The 17,777-nt window shown below is 39.5% G+C and overlaps 1 protein-coding gene across 5 annotated transcripts in view; it reads right to left on the reverse strand.

The window, feature by feature from the left end:
* IGF1 (insulin like growth factor 1) overlaps window positions 1-17,777 on the reverse strand; it is a 71,148-nt gene that overhangs the window by 20,053 nt on the left and 33,318 nt on the right. For all 5 annotated transcript variants that reach the window (XM_084880095.1, XM_084880096.1, XM_084880098.1 and 2 more), the window contains exon 3: window positions 891-1,072. In XM_084880095.1, the coding sequence (XP_084736221.1) occupies window positions 891-1,072 (182 nt within the window). The remainder of the gene's footprint in view (window positions 1-890; window positions 1,073-17,777) is intronic.

Genomic DNA, 17,777 nt, shown 5'->3' on the forward strand with positions numbered 1-17,777 from the left:
GTTCCCCAAGGAAACACTTTCCTTACTCAACCTTCCTCTCTTTCTTCTTCATTCTTCACCTTCTCTTTAGTTCTCATTCTTTTTACCTCATGACTAAAATGTGAATCACTTACATTAACTTGTTGACTCATTCATTCATTCATTCATTCATGCAACAAAAGTTTATCAGGTGACAAACGTGCATCAGGTGATTTACATGCTTTTGATGGCAGAGATAGTACCTCTAAGGTTTGCTTAAAATCTAGCTTTTAAGAAAGACACCTGCAAATTTTGGTCATTAGAAATTTCTAGGTATTCTTCAAGTTAAACAAATTTCTATTTTTAATGTTTTTCTTTAATTGTGTTTGCCAATGGTTGTGAATTTCAAATAGTTCCCATTTTAGAGTTGTGCTTTATTTTATACCTTTGCAGAATACCAGGACCTAAAAGTTTCCAGGTTTTATTCTTAATTACAATTGTGACAGATGTTAACAGCTGTTTTTGTGCAGACACATGGAAAGCACTGTATGTGCAGTAAGTTAATTCTCACAGTGACCTGATGAGGTAACTATTACCATTCTTCACCACTTTCTGTTATCTGATTGCCCAGAGTAGTGCAAAAGAGAATTTGCAATGCAGAGTGACCAAAGGGCTGGATATCTAGGGTGAGAATGGAGCTATTTTGACCTCTAGAACAAGAGACTAAGCCTTAGCACTGACTGTTCTTCATTGGGCGATATATGAATATAACAGTGTTTACCTATTGCCTTTTAAAGTTTAATTAGTCCTTTAAAGTGTCCCATAGGCTTGGTTTCTTGTTCACTAAGGGGACATAATTACTGTTTGGCCCACCCACTCATATATGACCCAGATCTCTTGAGGATGGAGGGATCCCATTCCAGCTGGCTTACCTTCTGAGCCTTGGGGACATCAGTGTGGCGCTGGGCACGGACGGAGCGGGCTGCCTTGGCAGGCTTGAGCGGGGCGCAGTACATCTCCAGTCTCCTCAGATCACAGCTTCGGAAGCAGCACTCATCCACAATTCCTGTCTGAATTGCCCTCCGACTATTGGCGCCATACCCTGAGGGCTTGTCTGTACAAATAAAATGCAGAGTGGCCTGGCTTTAGAGTGGAATCTTCCAGATTCATGGTTCCATCTCTAGACTCTGAAGACGCTCCTCTCCCCACACCTAGTCTTCCCACACATTTGTATGTGAACCTCTCTTTGAAGCTTCTCTAACAATTCCTGTCCCTATAGATCCTTCTGGATTCTAGTATGTCTCCAGGAACCTGTATCACACTCGTTTACACTAACTCATTCACAACATTCTTTGTGTTAGTTCTCCTTATGTTCTCAGCAAACTTTAACCAAAAAAAAACTGTATGACCCAATCCTAATCTTTCCTTATATAATGGCTGAGGCTACTAGGGATATTAATTAAAAGAGGATAATGTATTCAGTTTCCTTAACCTTTTTAGAAAATTTGCATCGTTTTTATATTCAGGGTGGCTCAAATATTTGCTCTTTTGCTTAATTGCTTCCACTGTATAAGCATCAGTGAGACTTTAAATCTAGAAAAGACTCCTACTTTCCTGGTGCAGAGGCTGAAAGTGGGAGTTGGGAAGGACTTGCTATAGGCCATTCTTCAGTAAATGGTAGAATTAAGAGTTTAACCCAGATCAACTCTGGAAAAGTCATTGAAGCTTCCTGAGCCTCAGTTTACTCATTTGTAAAGTGGAGTTAATGATATCTTCCTTGTGAGGGTTGTTTGAGGATTACATGAGCTAATACATGGAAAGTATTTAGAGTATCACTAGACACATAGTAGGTCCTAAATAAATATTGGGTTGCTTCCTCTGAGCACCCCTTCCCAGGATCTTACATGGTTTGTGAAGAAGTAGGGTTACTGTTGACTGCAGCCAGAAACCTTGGAACTTGGAACTGATGACAATACCGATGTGATAGAGCTCCCTCTCCTAATCACCCCAGAGAGACCAGAACAATCAATTCTGTCTTCTTAAAGAATAGTTATTAGACAGAGACAGAATGAACTAAACATCCACCTTTCCTATGACCTGGATTGCCCAAAGGGAACACCATGAGTCAAATTTCTCTTGATATTTGCAAATCAATTAGACCTCTTTACTTGGCAAGTAGATTTTGGTGTGGTTTCATTTTGTTTTGATTTAAATACACTTTTCCTGGCTCTAGAATGAAAGGAAATGGCAAAACAAGCTTACACGAACCTTAAAATGTACCTGAATTCTTTGTAAGCTTTTTGTCCTAGTAGAACTTTTGTTAAAATAGAATCTTGCTTATACACCAATATATAAAACAGACAAAAGTAAAAGTGCCCTGACTCAGGCAAGGGCAGGGGACCCTGTCACAGCTTTCTCTCCTGTCCCTTAATTCCCTTGGGAGGTCGCGGGGAGGGCTGGTTTTCTCCACTGATATTCAGATTTCATGGAGGAAAATTTATAAACCATTGATCTAGAAGAATCCAATTAATCAATCTGACATATATTTGATCTTAACTCCTAACACAGGAGACAGCATTATATTTTACATATTAAAATTTTATATAATAATGACAATGTTCTTTAGGATGGAGTTTTGAAAGTCAAAGTCCACAATGTATATTATGAACTCCCAGGGTCATGGCCCACCACCAGATTAGTCTGGCAGCCTTGTGGCTTGAAGGGCCAACTGTTGATGGCATTCTCTGAGAACTCAGATGTTTTCCTGGGGTTTAGCACAGGAGCCTGGAGATGCTTCTTTATAGAAGGCAAGAGTATTATCATTCTTAGGGCAGCAGAGGGTAGTAACTCAATGAGGGTTTAGTTTGTGGCCTCTCTAGGTGGGTTTGCTGCTTTAGATGGGCCAAACTCTATGGGCTCCTTGTGGAGCCTCAGCAGGGTTTCCACATACCATAGGAGATAAGCTGGTGTAGAAGACTCAGTCTATAAAATAGCTGTGCTTTTTTTTAGTCCACAGATCAATGAATTTAGGGAAAGAAAAATTTAGGACTTTAAAAAAATATATATATTTTATTGATTTTTCACAGAGAGGAAGAGAAAGGGATAGGGAGTTAGAAACATCAATCATCTGCCTCCTGTACACCCCGCACTGGGGATGTGCCCATAACCAAGGTACATGCCCTTGACCAGAATCGAACCCAGGACCCTTCAGTCCGCAGGCCGACGCTCTATCCACTGAGCCAAACCGGTTTTGGCAGGACTTTTTCTTTAATGTTTCATAAAGAAGGTACTTTATGTCCATATTTTTAAAAATGTTGAAATAGTGGTATAAAGACTTGGATTTGGCTATAAATGCAGCTATCAGTTATCCTACCATAATCCTAGAAAGATGTTTTTCTTTGTCTATTCATAATGTCTACAATGGACTGATTGTCCTTCATTGGGTGATATATGAATATAACAGTGTTTACATATTGCCTTTTAAAGTTTAATTAGTCCTTTGAAGTGTCCTATAGGCTTGGTTTCTGGTTCTATATCAAGATATTTAATAAAAAATAATTTCTTGCCAACTGAGAGGCCATAGTTGAGGTCCAAGTTTTGCCCTTTATCTTCAAATGCCTCATATTACTTCTTTTTCCAGAAACAAAATAAAGGCACTTATTGCTATGGGCTAACATTAGAAACCCGATACAGTGTGGTTTACTAGAAAGGCAGTAACATAATTTGCTCCAGTATCAATTTGGGGGAATTTTTTTTTTAATGACCTCTAAATTGTAGCTCTGGTCATTATGACTAATTTTTAAATGTGATAGAGTGAATTGTTTTATCCTTTCCTTTAAAAACTCAGCATCAGACACTATGCAATTTGGCTACAGTGGGTGGAATCACAACTTGATAGGTGAGTGGGCTTAATATATATTGGCTTAATAGAAGAGAAAATTTTTCTAACAATTTGGACTCAAAGGTTCAAAGATGGGACAAACTTCTTTTAAAGGTAATGAATTTCCTATTGCTGGAAGTAGTTCAGTAAAGGTGGTATGAACACCTGTCGAGAGATGCAAGGACTGTATTCCTGTTTGAACACAGTACATGGTGCTATTTTTCTTTCTATTCCAAAGAATCTGTAACAAGTGAAGAAATGCAGAAGAAAACCCATCCAGGCCAAATGTTCAATATGGTTGGAAGCCATTTATATTGTCTTCAAGAAAGAGGTCAGAATACTTTCTAACTCAGAAGATGAAAATTTATTTGCTATTAATCATTTGAGCTTCCCCAAGATGCTCAAAACATTTTTTCTTTACTTCAGGGGTGGAGAAGGTCTTGCCTGGGGGCCACAGGAGGCCCTCAAAATCATCTGGTCTGGCCCTGCCACAGCATTAGGGGTGAGTACATTTAATTTTTGACCAAATATAGCAGGCTCATTTTTAAGTTGATAATTTTGTAAGGCCTGCATATGATGCTATATATATCATCATATATTTCTGCCCTTGGCAGAAAAAAAGGTTACCAACTCCTTCCCTTGATGCTAAAACAAAAGACAGGTAACTGGGATAATTCCTGTTGTAGGTAGGTACAACCCCAGAGTTCTGTCCTACTGGTATCATGAAGTGTCTACACACTCACTTGGTCATTGGAGTGAATAGGCATTTATAAAATTTGGCCATTTAGCATAGGCCTTGACTTGTCTTATCATGTGTGTAGACACAGTGCACTACTATATCTTGAAAGTTGGCCAACAGACAGAATTCCAATGGTTAAACAGATGGCTTCTGTAATAACAGCATTTCCCTTTAAATAATGCATGATCAGTGGAGTAATTCAATAATTGTCAGGGCAAACTTGCTAGTTACAAGGATTTGGGGCAGAATTGTGGCATCATCAAAACCACACCAATGAGCTGAGTCTCACATTTTGTTTGGGTTGCAAGCTCCTCACTTCCCTCCATCCCTGAAGGAGAAGGTTAGTGCTGAGAGTTCACTGGGGTCATCGCTTCTTGAGCAGAGAGCTCTAGTTACCCATCGCTGGTAAAAATGGTGCTACCTCTACTGGTGCTACATGTGTTTGTGCTTCTTCCAGGTTTCTGGGAAGGCAGTTGGAAACTACCCCCTTGTTTATTGAGAATGCTTTAATTAATTTAATTTTGCCTCTAATTGAAGAATCAGTATTCACAAAATGGAAATGGGAACATTTTCCAAATAGAGATATATACAATTCTGAAGACATATACTTAATCTTAGTATTCTGAGGAACTAAACTATTCTCTAGAAATTGCTAACAAAAGGAGGTTCTAAATTCGGTCCTATTTTGAAAGCAGAAAAAAAGAAGTAAGACAATTCAGGTTGGATTTCAAGGGCTATTTTTAGAAAATTCACAGTTATGAAAACAGGAAACACAATGGGATTATTCTAAAAAATAATTTGCATTTAATTTTGATTAATGGAGGCTTGATTACATGACCAAATATTACTGTTAAATCTTTAGAAGGCAGAAAGTTAGGTGTCCTGCACCAACTCTGTATTCATAACTTCCAGAAACGATAACTTAGAATAACTGTATATGGTTAGTTTCTTAGCTCAGCATTGCTCTATTCACTATCTTATCTAATAAAAATTTGCTCAGTTGACATAATTTTGCATGGAAAAGTTGGGTAAAATGTGAGTAATATTAAAATTGTCTCCATCTTAGCATTTCAATTGCTATTTTCATTTCTGGTAAAATAAGAATCACTTCTCAATATTTCTTACACATGTTGTGGCTTTCCTATGGAAAACAGGACTCCTTTCATGAATTCCTAATAGAAAGAAAATTGTGATATGACTATTATCCAGACCCAAAATGTAATACTAACTTGAATGGTTATTTTTTTCTGGATAAATAGGATTCACATTTTTACTTAAAGCCCCTTGATAAGTCAATACTTCACCTTTTAAAAAATTCTATAGAAATCACACTCGAATTAAAATATGTGCTTAGTAAATATAAGAAAAGAAGCTTTTGCTGCCAGAACTAGCCGCTCATTATGTACTTAGATTAACATGAATATGTACACACACATATTCAAACATATATCGGGAGTCAAGCAACTTACCACTAGTATCAAAGCTATTGCCAAACACTGTGATATCAGAATTGGTTTTGGAGAAGTTTTTCTAAAGTTTATACTTATTTCCTGCCTTATACAGTGCTAGCAAACTCTGTACATTTCTGCTTTTCTGCAGAAAGATTTTTCCAAGTAAGACTGACCTTTGACATTTGTAAAAGTGAGCACAGAAAATGTTCTCTCTTCTATGAACTGCATGTCATAAGCTTTTCTTGAAAGTCTATCAAATGTAGGCATCGATTTCACTTTGGCCTTTGTTAATTTTTAATTGCCAGTGTTTGCTGGCCCCACTACTTCTCAATTCGGAGGAGGACATCTTTTCTAGGAACCATGACCCTGTTCAACCTGCCACTACCCCCAGCAGCTGTTTCACAGCTACTAAATGCTCATAACCCCCAAAAGACCAAAGTCTTCCCATTGCTCAATCAATCAATGTTTGTATATGTTTGGGTCTAAAAGGAACAAAGCAGAGCTTCAGGACATTGCCCCTTTCTTTAAACCCTCCTTTCTTTTGGAAGCTCCAACTCAAGGCAGGTGTGAAAATAGTGCTATTCAGTCTGCCTCTGTCTCCAAGGCGAGGTGCTTCAGCACGAGGCCTAGGGACAATAGAACTAGAGATTCAGAGGAGAAACATGACCATTTTAGGACTCTTTGAGAAATGGGCCGACAGAGTGGGAAGTAACATGATGTATTATGTTAGCCTGATATAATGCCCTGGAGGATGAGCCTCTTGCCAGGACAGCACAATTTCCTAACTTAGGTCTGTTTCCAGGGCTTGGAGGAGATAGATATAGCCAACAAAAAATTATACTTGGGCAAGAAAAATGCTTTGCTGGACAGAAATGTTGTCTTAAAGGGAATGGTTTGGTTTATCAGCATCTAAGGTAAAAGATAATCAAGTGCCAAAAGGTCATTATTATGTTTGAATTATTTCAATTGGGTCTGGTCTGTAAGATAGCTACCACTTTCTGGTTAGATGTCTTTAATTATTTAGAACATATGATAAGATTTGAGTATGACCTGCCTATGACATCTGTCATACCAGTGCAGGGGGCAATATGTGGAATGACTAAAAGCACAGGTTTGGGACTCAGACAGACCTGCATTCTGTCACATATTCACTGTTCACCTTGGACAAGGCACCTAATCTTCTAAGACACAGGTCCTTTTATGTAAAATCGACATAGCAAGACTAACTCCCAGGGCTATTGTGAAGATTATATGAGAATGTGTATGAAGTATTTTTCACAATGTCTGGTATGTAGTAACTCTAAATATATGTAGTTATTATTATTATTATTATTATTATTATTATTATTGAGTTGAATTGGCTAACACAGCTAGCTAAGCAGGCATCCTCTTCCTCTCTTTCTCCTAAAAATGCACCCTTTCCAAAATTTGGTTCAAAAAGATGGCTTTTCTAGGTAGAGGAGTTTTGTTCTCCATAAAAATGAATGAATTATTTCTTTTTAAATGCATGAATAACTTCTTTTATGTTGTATATAAGGATGGGCAAAAGTAGGTTTGCAGTTGTAATACAAATAAATAATACAATAATCAATAATTAATAATACAAGAATAAATGACCTCTGTGTTTCAGGTACTCATAACTGGAAACCTTTTCCCCACCCCCTATAGACTGCCCTGAATAGTTTAATCTGAAATAGACAATTTATGAGAATGGATCCTCCAAACAAGTCAAATAAGGCAAAGTTTGCATAGGCTTCTCTTGACCTATTGTTACCTCTATTTCTTCCAAATAATCCACTGTCTAAAATAATTGGGTTTTTCAGGATTAGCATCGATTTGTTTATTAAAAAAAATGCTGCGACCCATGGGATGGACAAAATACAGGTTCAGAGAGATTCCCAGTCACTTTCAACCAGCCTATGTCTTTCTCTGCTCTCTCCATTTCATGCTGAAAAAATTTCTTTTCTTTCCTTCATCTGTATCTTCAGTCTCCTGCTATTGGCAGCCATTGACCATTCTTTTTATTCACTGATAAACTCTTGGGCAAAAGCTTATGCTATGTGACCAGGCAGCTCATGGTAGACTAGGAATTGGAGTCTAGTTTCCTTCCTGGAGTGACTAAGAGCTAAGGCTCTGTCTCCTGCCAATCGTGCTTTGGAGATAAGCAGCTCCTGAGTATACAATATCACCAGGCCCTCATAATCACTACTCCAACTTGGACCCATGGACCCATGCCAGAATGGGATGAAAACAGACCATAAGAGAAAGAATAAGAAGAGATGTTGAGGAATCACATACATGGACCTTGGTTATCTCATTTTTCAATTTTTTTTTTTGAGACTATGACGGAAATTGTAAGATGAGTCTGGCTCCAAGCTGGAGATTATAGCCATGCCACCAGCATTATCTCCTCTACTTACACTGTTATTGTTAGTTTACTCTTTCAGATATGGGAAGAGATGCCTTGTAGGCAAAACAGAAGGCCCTCATGAATAGAGGGGAACACCCCTCTTTCTGGTGCCACAAAAGGATGAATTAGCCAAAGGGGTATTAAGCCACATTCTCTTTATTTGTAGTTTCACTCTAAAGTCTATCATTTCTCTTTTCTTTGCACCTTGGCACCTGGCCTGTGTTCTCCAGGGCCCTGCTCCCTGTCAGTCTCCTCACTCAGGCCTCTGTGTTTTGCTTAGGGTGCATTTGGAGATTTTCCCAGGGGTGGGTGTGACACATTCAGGATGGCAGGTTTATGGGTAACGTCTGATGTGTCTGAAGGGAGAGATTCAGGAGATGGAGGCCCCTGAGGAGAGGCATCTGGGCCTGTCTGTGTCTGGGGGTGAGCTGTCTGAAGGCAGCCTCCACAGTGGCAAAAACAGTCCTTGGCACTACCACAGAGCAGAAACAGCACGGGTCAGTGACACTTTGAGAGAAGGCAGAGGGAGGGAGGAGAGGGTAGGGAAGGCATTGCATGATATAAATAACTGCATGCTGTGCACTTCAGTGCCAACTGGGTTTTGTGTGATGCCCTTTCATGCCGGTTTTTCAGCATGGGGACTGTTTCTAGAGCACCTAGCACAGAGCAATATGCAGAGAGAAAATGACAAGAAGGCAATATGCTGTATTGACAGCAACAGCGGGTTCCAACCCCAGATCCTTCATGTGAACTCACTAGTCACCCAAACTCTCTGAGATGCTGTCTTCTCATGTAGAAAAAAAAGTACTAGATAATAAGATCAAGAACTTCTTCCAACAATCTGACATCAAGGATTATCTGGATGGTTGTGCTACCTACTTTAAAAAAAATATATATATATATATATATTGATTTTAGAGAGAGAGGAAGGGAGAGGGGTAGAGAGATAGAAATATCAATGAGAGAGACACATTGATCGGTTGCCACTTGCATGCCCTCCATCAGGGTTTGAGACCAAAACCTGGTCATGTGCCCTAATCAGGAATTGAACCTGGGACCTCTTGGTTCATGGGTTGATGCTCAACCACTGAGCAACACCAGCTGGGCTATGCTACCCACTTTTTAATCAATAAAGTATATAAGGTATCTCAGTATTTGTCCCTAAAATGAGGGTGATACAAAGAGAACAGAGGTTCCATAAAAGAACCAGGAGTTTTCTCTTTGTCGGTTTAATTTTAGGTAAAAAACAAGATTCATGGGCTGAATTTAAAGAAATCGAGGATCAGTGTTGAATTTGGTGGGGGAAAATGTCCAATATGGGAGGTAAAATGGAGTAAGGGGAAGGGATAAGACTATCAATGGGAATAGTACAAACTCACTCAGGACAGGATACACGTGCAATTAGGAAGAGGATAAGAAGGATGAAATTCATTGGCTGAAGCACTTAAAATAGTGGAAAGAATCAAACTACATTTTGAAAGCCAGGGTCCTAAAGGCTTTGAGGAATAAGGAAAAGTGATGGCCCTCCCTTGCTTGGGTATTTTGAAATGAGAATGCGTGTGAGAAGACTCTTTCTGGAAATCCCTGGGCCAGGCCTTTGACCATCACACTCCCCAAAGCTGCACCTTCAAAGATGAGTAAGTGACAAGCTCTAGGAGGGGCATTACTATTGTTGACCAGAATGTTGAACTTCCTAGCACTCAGTGAGGCCAGCACTTTATCTCACTGGTTTCCTTGGTGCCTGTCAATGGTATCTGAATCTTCTGTACAACATTCAGTTCCTTCCAGGGGGACAGATGCTTATTTTCCCTGGAAAATTTCAGCTATGACTACATGTTATCTCCAATGAAGTGAATGGGCTTCCAGGCAGGTCATCATCTCTGCCATTGGTACCCAACTCCTGCCCAGAGGACAAAATTAGAAGATGGCCATTATAAACATGGTTTTTCAAATGCTACTCCCCCCCCCTTTTTTTTAAATAAACTGGAAGGAACTGAAGGTTATCAAAATTTTAAAGTCTGTACAGGGAGTTCTCAAACAAGTTTTAGTATTATTCATCAAAATATCAAGCAAGCATGCAGACTAAGGCTGAATGGTTTATTTAGAAAGTGACTATATTATTTCAGGATATAATTTTTCCCTTAATATTTGATTTCTTAACATGACCAAGAGACTTTAAGTGCTTTGAACATGATATCAAACTCAAAGTCTATTTAAGAGGCTTCTTAGTAATCTGGGACCAATATAGTGCTTATATCTCCAAGCCTCATCAAGTGCTTTCCAGCAAATATTATTATTATTAATCAATAAAATTCTCCGATTCTCTTATTTATTTCACTAAATTAAACAAATAAAAATATTTTTAATTTGTGATATTGTCTGAAAAAAATCAAATTCTATTTTATTGTTTTCTTACTACCCAAACATGCTATGAATGATCGCATTGCTCCGGGGCCCCACTCTGAGGCAATGGTCACTTGCCTTCTAGCTAATCACTCACTTCTGTGAATTTCCTTTCTGAGAACTGGGGACACTTGCCCCAGCTGTCACTTTCAATTTATCACAAAACATATGCATGGTTGCAGAATGAGTTAGCTTCATTAGGAACAAGCAATGCAAGGCCTAATGTGCCACAGATCTGAGAGGGTCCTGTGGGCCAGGAATACTACTTGTGGGGCATCTTATTTCCCTCAACACTTGCCTCCTGTTTGCTCTCTTTGGCTCAGATCTGTGTTGGGAGGTCTGTATGGAGGGACTGCTTATGCTAATATTTAGGCATCATTAGCTCTGTCCTAACCAGCTGGAAGTGAAAGTCCAAGTTCACGGGCGAAGTGCTCTCTTCTAATGGACAGTCTTTTATCAGGGCAGCCTCCTCTCCTCCCAGACTCCCAGTAAGTACAGATGCTCCTTGACTGACGATGGTGTTACATTTCAGTAAATCCATCATAAGTTGAAAATATCTTAAGATGAAAATGCATTTAATACTGCACTGAATAGTATCAATTGTTTACCTTTGTAGTCATGTGGCTGGTTAGGAGCTGTGGCTGGCTCTGCTGTCCAGCATTATGAGAGAGAATCTTACTGCATATCACTAACACAGGGGGAAAAACCCAAATTCATAATTCAAAGTATAGTTTACCATCATAAATTTGAGAAACCATTAAGTCGAGCCATAGTAAGTTGAGGACCTTCTGTGCCTGCTTCCTTGTAACCCCAATGCAAGTCTCTCACACCTGTGAGAAAGGAAAATATCAAATCCATGGGCCTCCAGATGGGTATGGTCTCCACCACGATACCAATTAGATGCGAATTTGAATAGAAACTACATAGGTAAACCATTATGTTGATGAGAAAAAAATGACCCATCAAGGTCTTATAGCAGCTTCATAATAGGGATGGGCAGAGAGAAGTGAAGATTTTGACTGTGTAGTAGGTTCTGATAAGAGAGTGTAGAGAGAGCTACACACATCCTCATTCCTGAACTGTGCATTGGAATAATTGGCAAGGACTTTTAAAGAAAAGAATAATAAGAAAAAGGGGGCCATTGATTTAGAGACATTTTAATCTACTTCTAAGATTTGATAATTTATTGATTTTTTTCTTTTCAAGAAATGTCTAGTCCTCCTCTCTACCTCTTCCTTTGCTTCTGGTCAAAGATGAGACTTTGGTAATGGTCACTTGTGAAATCTTAGCCTTCTAGTATCTTCTCATCAAACCAGTGCTCCCACCGTCCCCTGACATCTGCCCTCAGTAGGCATTTTCTGTAGTCAGATTATGAACCATTATAAATTCCTCAAATTTTTTCAGAACATCTGTGCCTTCTTTCGCCACATCTTTTTTTTTTTTTTTTTTTTTTTTTTTTTTCCCCCTTTCTGGCACTCAACAGGCCACAAATCACCCTGAACTTATCTTTTCAAGCTGTTGATGTCTCAACACTCTCCTTTCAATAAAAAAAATTCTCCTCTCATCCTTGTCTGTAGCTTTTGGCTTTCCAGCCTTCTCCCCCCGTGTCTGGGTTGGTCATCTGTGGGCTCGCCAAGAGTGTCTCTTTCTCCTAGCCTTCTATCTGAAATTATGCATTTCTTCAAATATCAGTTTCTATGCAGACCGTGCTACCTGGTTTGAGCATAATTAAGCTCCCTAACAGGATTTTAACATAGTAAGGTGACACTCCTTGCAGTAAGAACACTTGAGAAGATACAAACCTAGAGGATACTGATTAGCTAATGAGAGAGAAGAAACTATAAAACTATAAGACAGAGTTTTATCGCAGGTGCTCCAGAGAGTACCAGAAAGACCCAAAGATATAATCAAATGAGATTGGAAACTTTTCCATTAAACACAAGTTTCTTCTGAGATTGAAATGGGGCATTTCATTCTTCTGTTCATCTTATATTTAAACTTATTTATTTGACATTTAGAACAACAGGGGGCCTTGCAATAATACACTACCAATAGCTTCCCTTTGTTGAGTATTTTCTATTCAGATATTATAGCAAATATTACTTTTCACGTCTTATCTGATTTCCATCCTACAGCAACTACCTGGAGTAGGTATTATTATTATAGTCATCTTACATATGAGGAAACTGAGGTTTAGCAAGGTTAATAACTTAACCCAAACCATATATCTAGTAAGTTGCAGAGCCAGTTCATCTTAAGTTGGGGACATCTTGAAAGTGGGGAACTTCCCAGGTAAGGAAAAGTCTGAAGTTGATACTGTTACTGGGATTCTCAAAGGTACGCAATGCTAATATCCCTGAAGATAACAGTGAGGTCATCTGAGTCAGCCCACAAAGCCCAGGGTCTGAGCATGTGCAGTAGGCAAGAGTGCTCCAGAGAGTGCCAGAAAGAATGTCATGCATGGCTTTTGTCAGAGAGAGAAGTCTGTGTAATCCTGCCATTGAGGGCAAAGCTGGGTGTTGGATTCTCACTTTTCACCCAGTACACTGTGACTCTTTGCAGTTTCAGAAAGAGCAATTGACTCCATCATGCAGCCAGAAGAGCTTGTTTCTGATCTCCTTGAATTGCACTAAGTTATAAAAACCTTATCAGAAATTGAAATATAGACATTTGACCCATAATCTTGGCATCCCAACAAATCAGATTATCTTGATTTTTCTATTTTTTTTGTGTGTGTTCTCATTCAGATACACACATTTTGACATAGCTATAGTCCTAGCCTAAATTTAACGTAGTATTGTTTCTGTCACTTAACAGTGTATTGCAAGCATTTTTCATATTGCTACATAATCTTCATAATTATAATTTAAAAGCTACAGAATATTTTATTGAGTAGATCTGCCATCATTTATTTCTTTAACTGCTTTCCCATGGTTAGACATTTAGGTTATTTCCAGTTTTATCAGGATTCCAACTGACATTGTATTGTCTCTGTGCACATAACTTTCTACTTCTTTGAGATCATTTGTAAGAATTAAATCCCAGGAGTGGAGTTACTGAGTCAAAGGATATCATCAGACAATCCTATTTCTTTTTCAGAAAGTTAGTACATTTAGTATTTTTGATGAAAGCTCACAGTTTTGCAGAAGGACCAGAAGAGAAGACCAAAGGATCGAAGCCCAGAATTATATCCAGATTTTCCTCCAGGACTAGAAAAGAGACAGCCAAGGTGGAGCACAAACAGGAATCTCACCTGCATCCCATGAATGAAAATAAAAGAACCAATCTCTGTTTTCAATTACTAGTGAAGTTTCCTCTGGAAGAAACATGGGTGTAACCAGAACTTGGGCTTGGCACCCAAAGGTTTGCCAAGTAGAAGAAAAACCAAGGAAAATTAAATTGATGACAAGAGACCCTGATTCTCAACTTTCAAAATCACAAAGTACCTGTGGATTTTCTTCTCTAGAGTGGGAAGAGGGGGAGCCAAGACCATGTATGGAGTGGGGAATCTGTTAAAATATCAAACGCTCTGTATCTGTGCATCTACTGAACCCTCTCTGGATCACCAGGCTTCTACCCAATTTACTGTCTCTCAATCTTATTTCAAAGAGTAATACCCTGTCAATCTGCCTCCTCACCCAACTCAAAATAGGCCTCACTACATACATCTGTCCCCCTTCAGCCATATTTCTTCCCTGCTGAGAAGTCATGCAATTCCTACTGTTTATTGAGCGCCTACTATGTTCTAGAAACTGCTCTTAATTACTTAATACTGAGGATCTAAAGTGAACAAAACCGACAAAAATTGAGATAACAGGTCATTGTCCCCTTTATAACCCTGATGTCCGTGATAACCTAAAGGAAACTGTAGTGTGGAGTTGCTGAACTCAACCGTTCAATGACAACTGCCCAGAGCAATTAAGTCCAAGTTTATCAAGAGAAGTTGACTTTAGGTCCCCATGGGAATTCTTTTCTAAGGACCTCATTCCCACTAACTTCTCTGGAGGTGTAAAATGATTTCTTTGTGCATCATAAACTAGCACTAAACTATCTATTAGCCTTTATTTTCTGTTTCATGATGACTGGCCCAATTCCTCAATTTGACTTGAAGCATCTTTGGGGTAGAAACTGTGTCTCATATTTCTGTATCTAGAAGCACAGCACTTCATTAATGCTCACTGGCTAGTGGATTGAAAAGTCAAAAACACAAACAGTACACAGAGAAATACAATGTAAAGAAATGTTTACAGTGGAAAGAATTTCCTTTCTCATTAAATGGTATGGTAACACTATCATATAATATATCTACCAGATTGTGCTGTGTTAAGGTACACAAGAACTGGGAACCACTAGGGTCACAGAGCAACCACTCAGACCATTAATAGATTAATCATGAAGCTGTGTGATTAAGTGGTTAGAGTGCAGGCTCTACCATTTCTAATTGTTTGGCTGTTGGTAAGTTACTTAACCTAAGAGTTCTGATGTGAAAAGGGGAATGCAAATCCACCTCGCAGAGTACTTGTGATGAATGCATGAGTAAACACCAAATATTAGTTACAGTTACTCATCGAAGAGTCAGTGAGTGAAATAGCCATTATGTGCCTGAACTCAGGGTTCAGACTACAGATGAGGACAAAGTGCTTCTCCCCCACCTCCCCAGAGCTAACTTCAGAGAGTGCCAAGCAGTTCACAAATTATTTTCATACATATTCTGCCCTTCAGTCATTTCAACAACCCATCTTGGAGGTAGATGGGATTATTCCCATTTTATAGATGGGAAAACAGGATTTAAGTGACCTACAAATCTGGAGGTTCTTTTGATTACAAATAGCAAAAGTTCTCCACCCACATACTAGTACTTGCCTCCTGACCTCCAAGCAAGGATGAATTTCAGGTTCATTGATCTTAGGGGGCTCTTGAAGCAGACAGTGCTCCTCATGAGCCTGCCTTAGTACCCTCTATAGGGCTGGTTAAAACATCATTACTGGGCCCCGCCCTCGGAGTATCTGTATCAATGGGTCTGAGCGGTGCCTAAGACTGCATTTTCAAGTTCTCAGATGGTGCCAATGACTCTGTGATGTGGATGTCTGACATGTGTGTATAATATATGATTAAGCAGCAGAGCATTAGGAACAGGCCAGTGGGGACTGCAGTCCTGGGAAAGACCTCTTACACTTAAAAAATCTCCATAAAAGGCTTCAAATCTCTTTTGATAGTTGCCTGATAAAGGTATCCATATGTGTGTCTAGTAGCAGAATCAGTTTCACTGCAAGAAGGAAAATAAAAGCCAGAATCCTCCAAAGAAACTAAACTGAAATTAAAAACACATGTTGACTTTTTTCCCTTTCCTGCATTTTTTATTGGCATAAGTCTGTGTCACCCTGACTGCCAGCTAGTACCTGAGGACAACAAGCGAGGTCACAGGGAAGGGAATCAGAGCTTTAGCAAATTCTCTGGCCCAAAGCAGAGCTAGGAACACAGGGATGTCCTAAGATATTGAAAGCTGCCTTTGCTAAGTACCAGGTTCACTCTATTTTTAAGGCTTTCAAAATTGTCAGGTGGGTTATTTAAGCCAGTCTACACAATTGTCAAACTTCGTTCAGAAGATAGACTCTTTGAGAACCCAACTCGACCTTTTCTGTGCCTTCACCTTTTATGTAACCTCCCAGGTGGAGTGGAACAGGTCAGGTGGGTTTTTGACCCACCTTCAGGAACACATCATCAAAACACCCTTTCAAGAATCCTTCAAAACTCATGGCAAAGGAGACAGAAAGGAAATACAGCACTGACAATTGCCTATAGAACTGAGGTGTTTACATAAACCGAGGACACTCAATTTTGCAAAAACGAAAAAAAAAATCATAATTTGTCCCAGACTACCCATAATCACCAAAATTTCTTCAGCGCGTGGCAGAGTCAATGCTGCAGAGGAAGCAGAGTTAATAAAGCCAACTGCTTCCACGCAGGAGTGGCAGGAAGAGGGCAAAGGCTGCCCCACTTCTTTGTTTCTTTTCTGAGCCCTTCTCCTGAGACTGTGAGAGGCTCCCATTGCTTTGAATCAAATGGTGCCCTGCAGGTAGGAAATCCACATGGGGAGCTTGGGAAGGGAAGCAGGGCTGCTGCTGGCTTGGCAATTATAGCTTTCCTCTAGGTCCCTGTTTCCATTTCCCTTGAAAGAAGGAGTTGGGTTTTTAATGATTTCTAGTCACTTCCTTCCAGTTGCTTTGCTAGGTCATTTCAGCACACGCCTTCTTTTCAGACCTATTTCTGGAAAAGAGCAGAGGGACAATGACCTCATTTGCTAATTGGGAAGCCAACTGGGTATCCCCAGTGTGGTGGATACTTCTCTGTTTAAAGGGTCTCCTCATCCTCCCTGGCTTCTTCTCAGGCAGCAATCAGCATGAGGTGGCAACAGGCACAGGGGCACTTATCAGCCCCCCTACCTTATGTATGGGGCACTCTACCAAGGCTCCGGGAAGTTTGGGAGGAGGTAGGACCCATAGGCTAATAAGAAATGTGGACCAAGAGGTTAATGTGATCTGAGAACAGAAACTTCTTAGACTTTAGCACCAATGGGTCCTTAGGAACCCCCCAGTCCATGGATGAGTTTGGGTAGGAGGCCCATGAACCTTCTGCATAATGTGCAATTATAGATGTTTGTGGATTTTCCTGGAAAGAGGAAATTTGGACACTCAAAAGATTCTTAAGAGGAAATACTGCCATTTCTGACAACATGGATGGACCTTGAGAACATCATGCTAAACGAATCAGTCGGAAAAAGTTAACCTATGTAATTGTATTAATCAATATCACTCCAATGAATTCAATAAAAAAGACCCATATGATTTCACTCATCCGTGGGATATAAAACTGAAAGAAATAAGTGAACAAGCAATAAACAAAAACTCATAGACACATACCACAGTATGATGCTTA

This window comes from Pipistrellus hanaki (assembly GCF_964339955.1).
Source record: "Pipistrellus hanaki genome assembly, chromosome: 3".
In the NCBI taxonomy this organism is placed as follows: domain Eukaryota; kingdom Metazoa; phylum Chordata; class Mammalia; order Chiroptera; family Vespertilionidae; genus Pipistrellus; species Pipistrellus hanaki.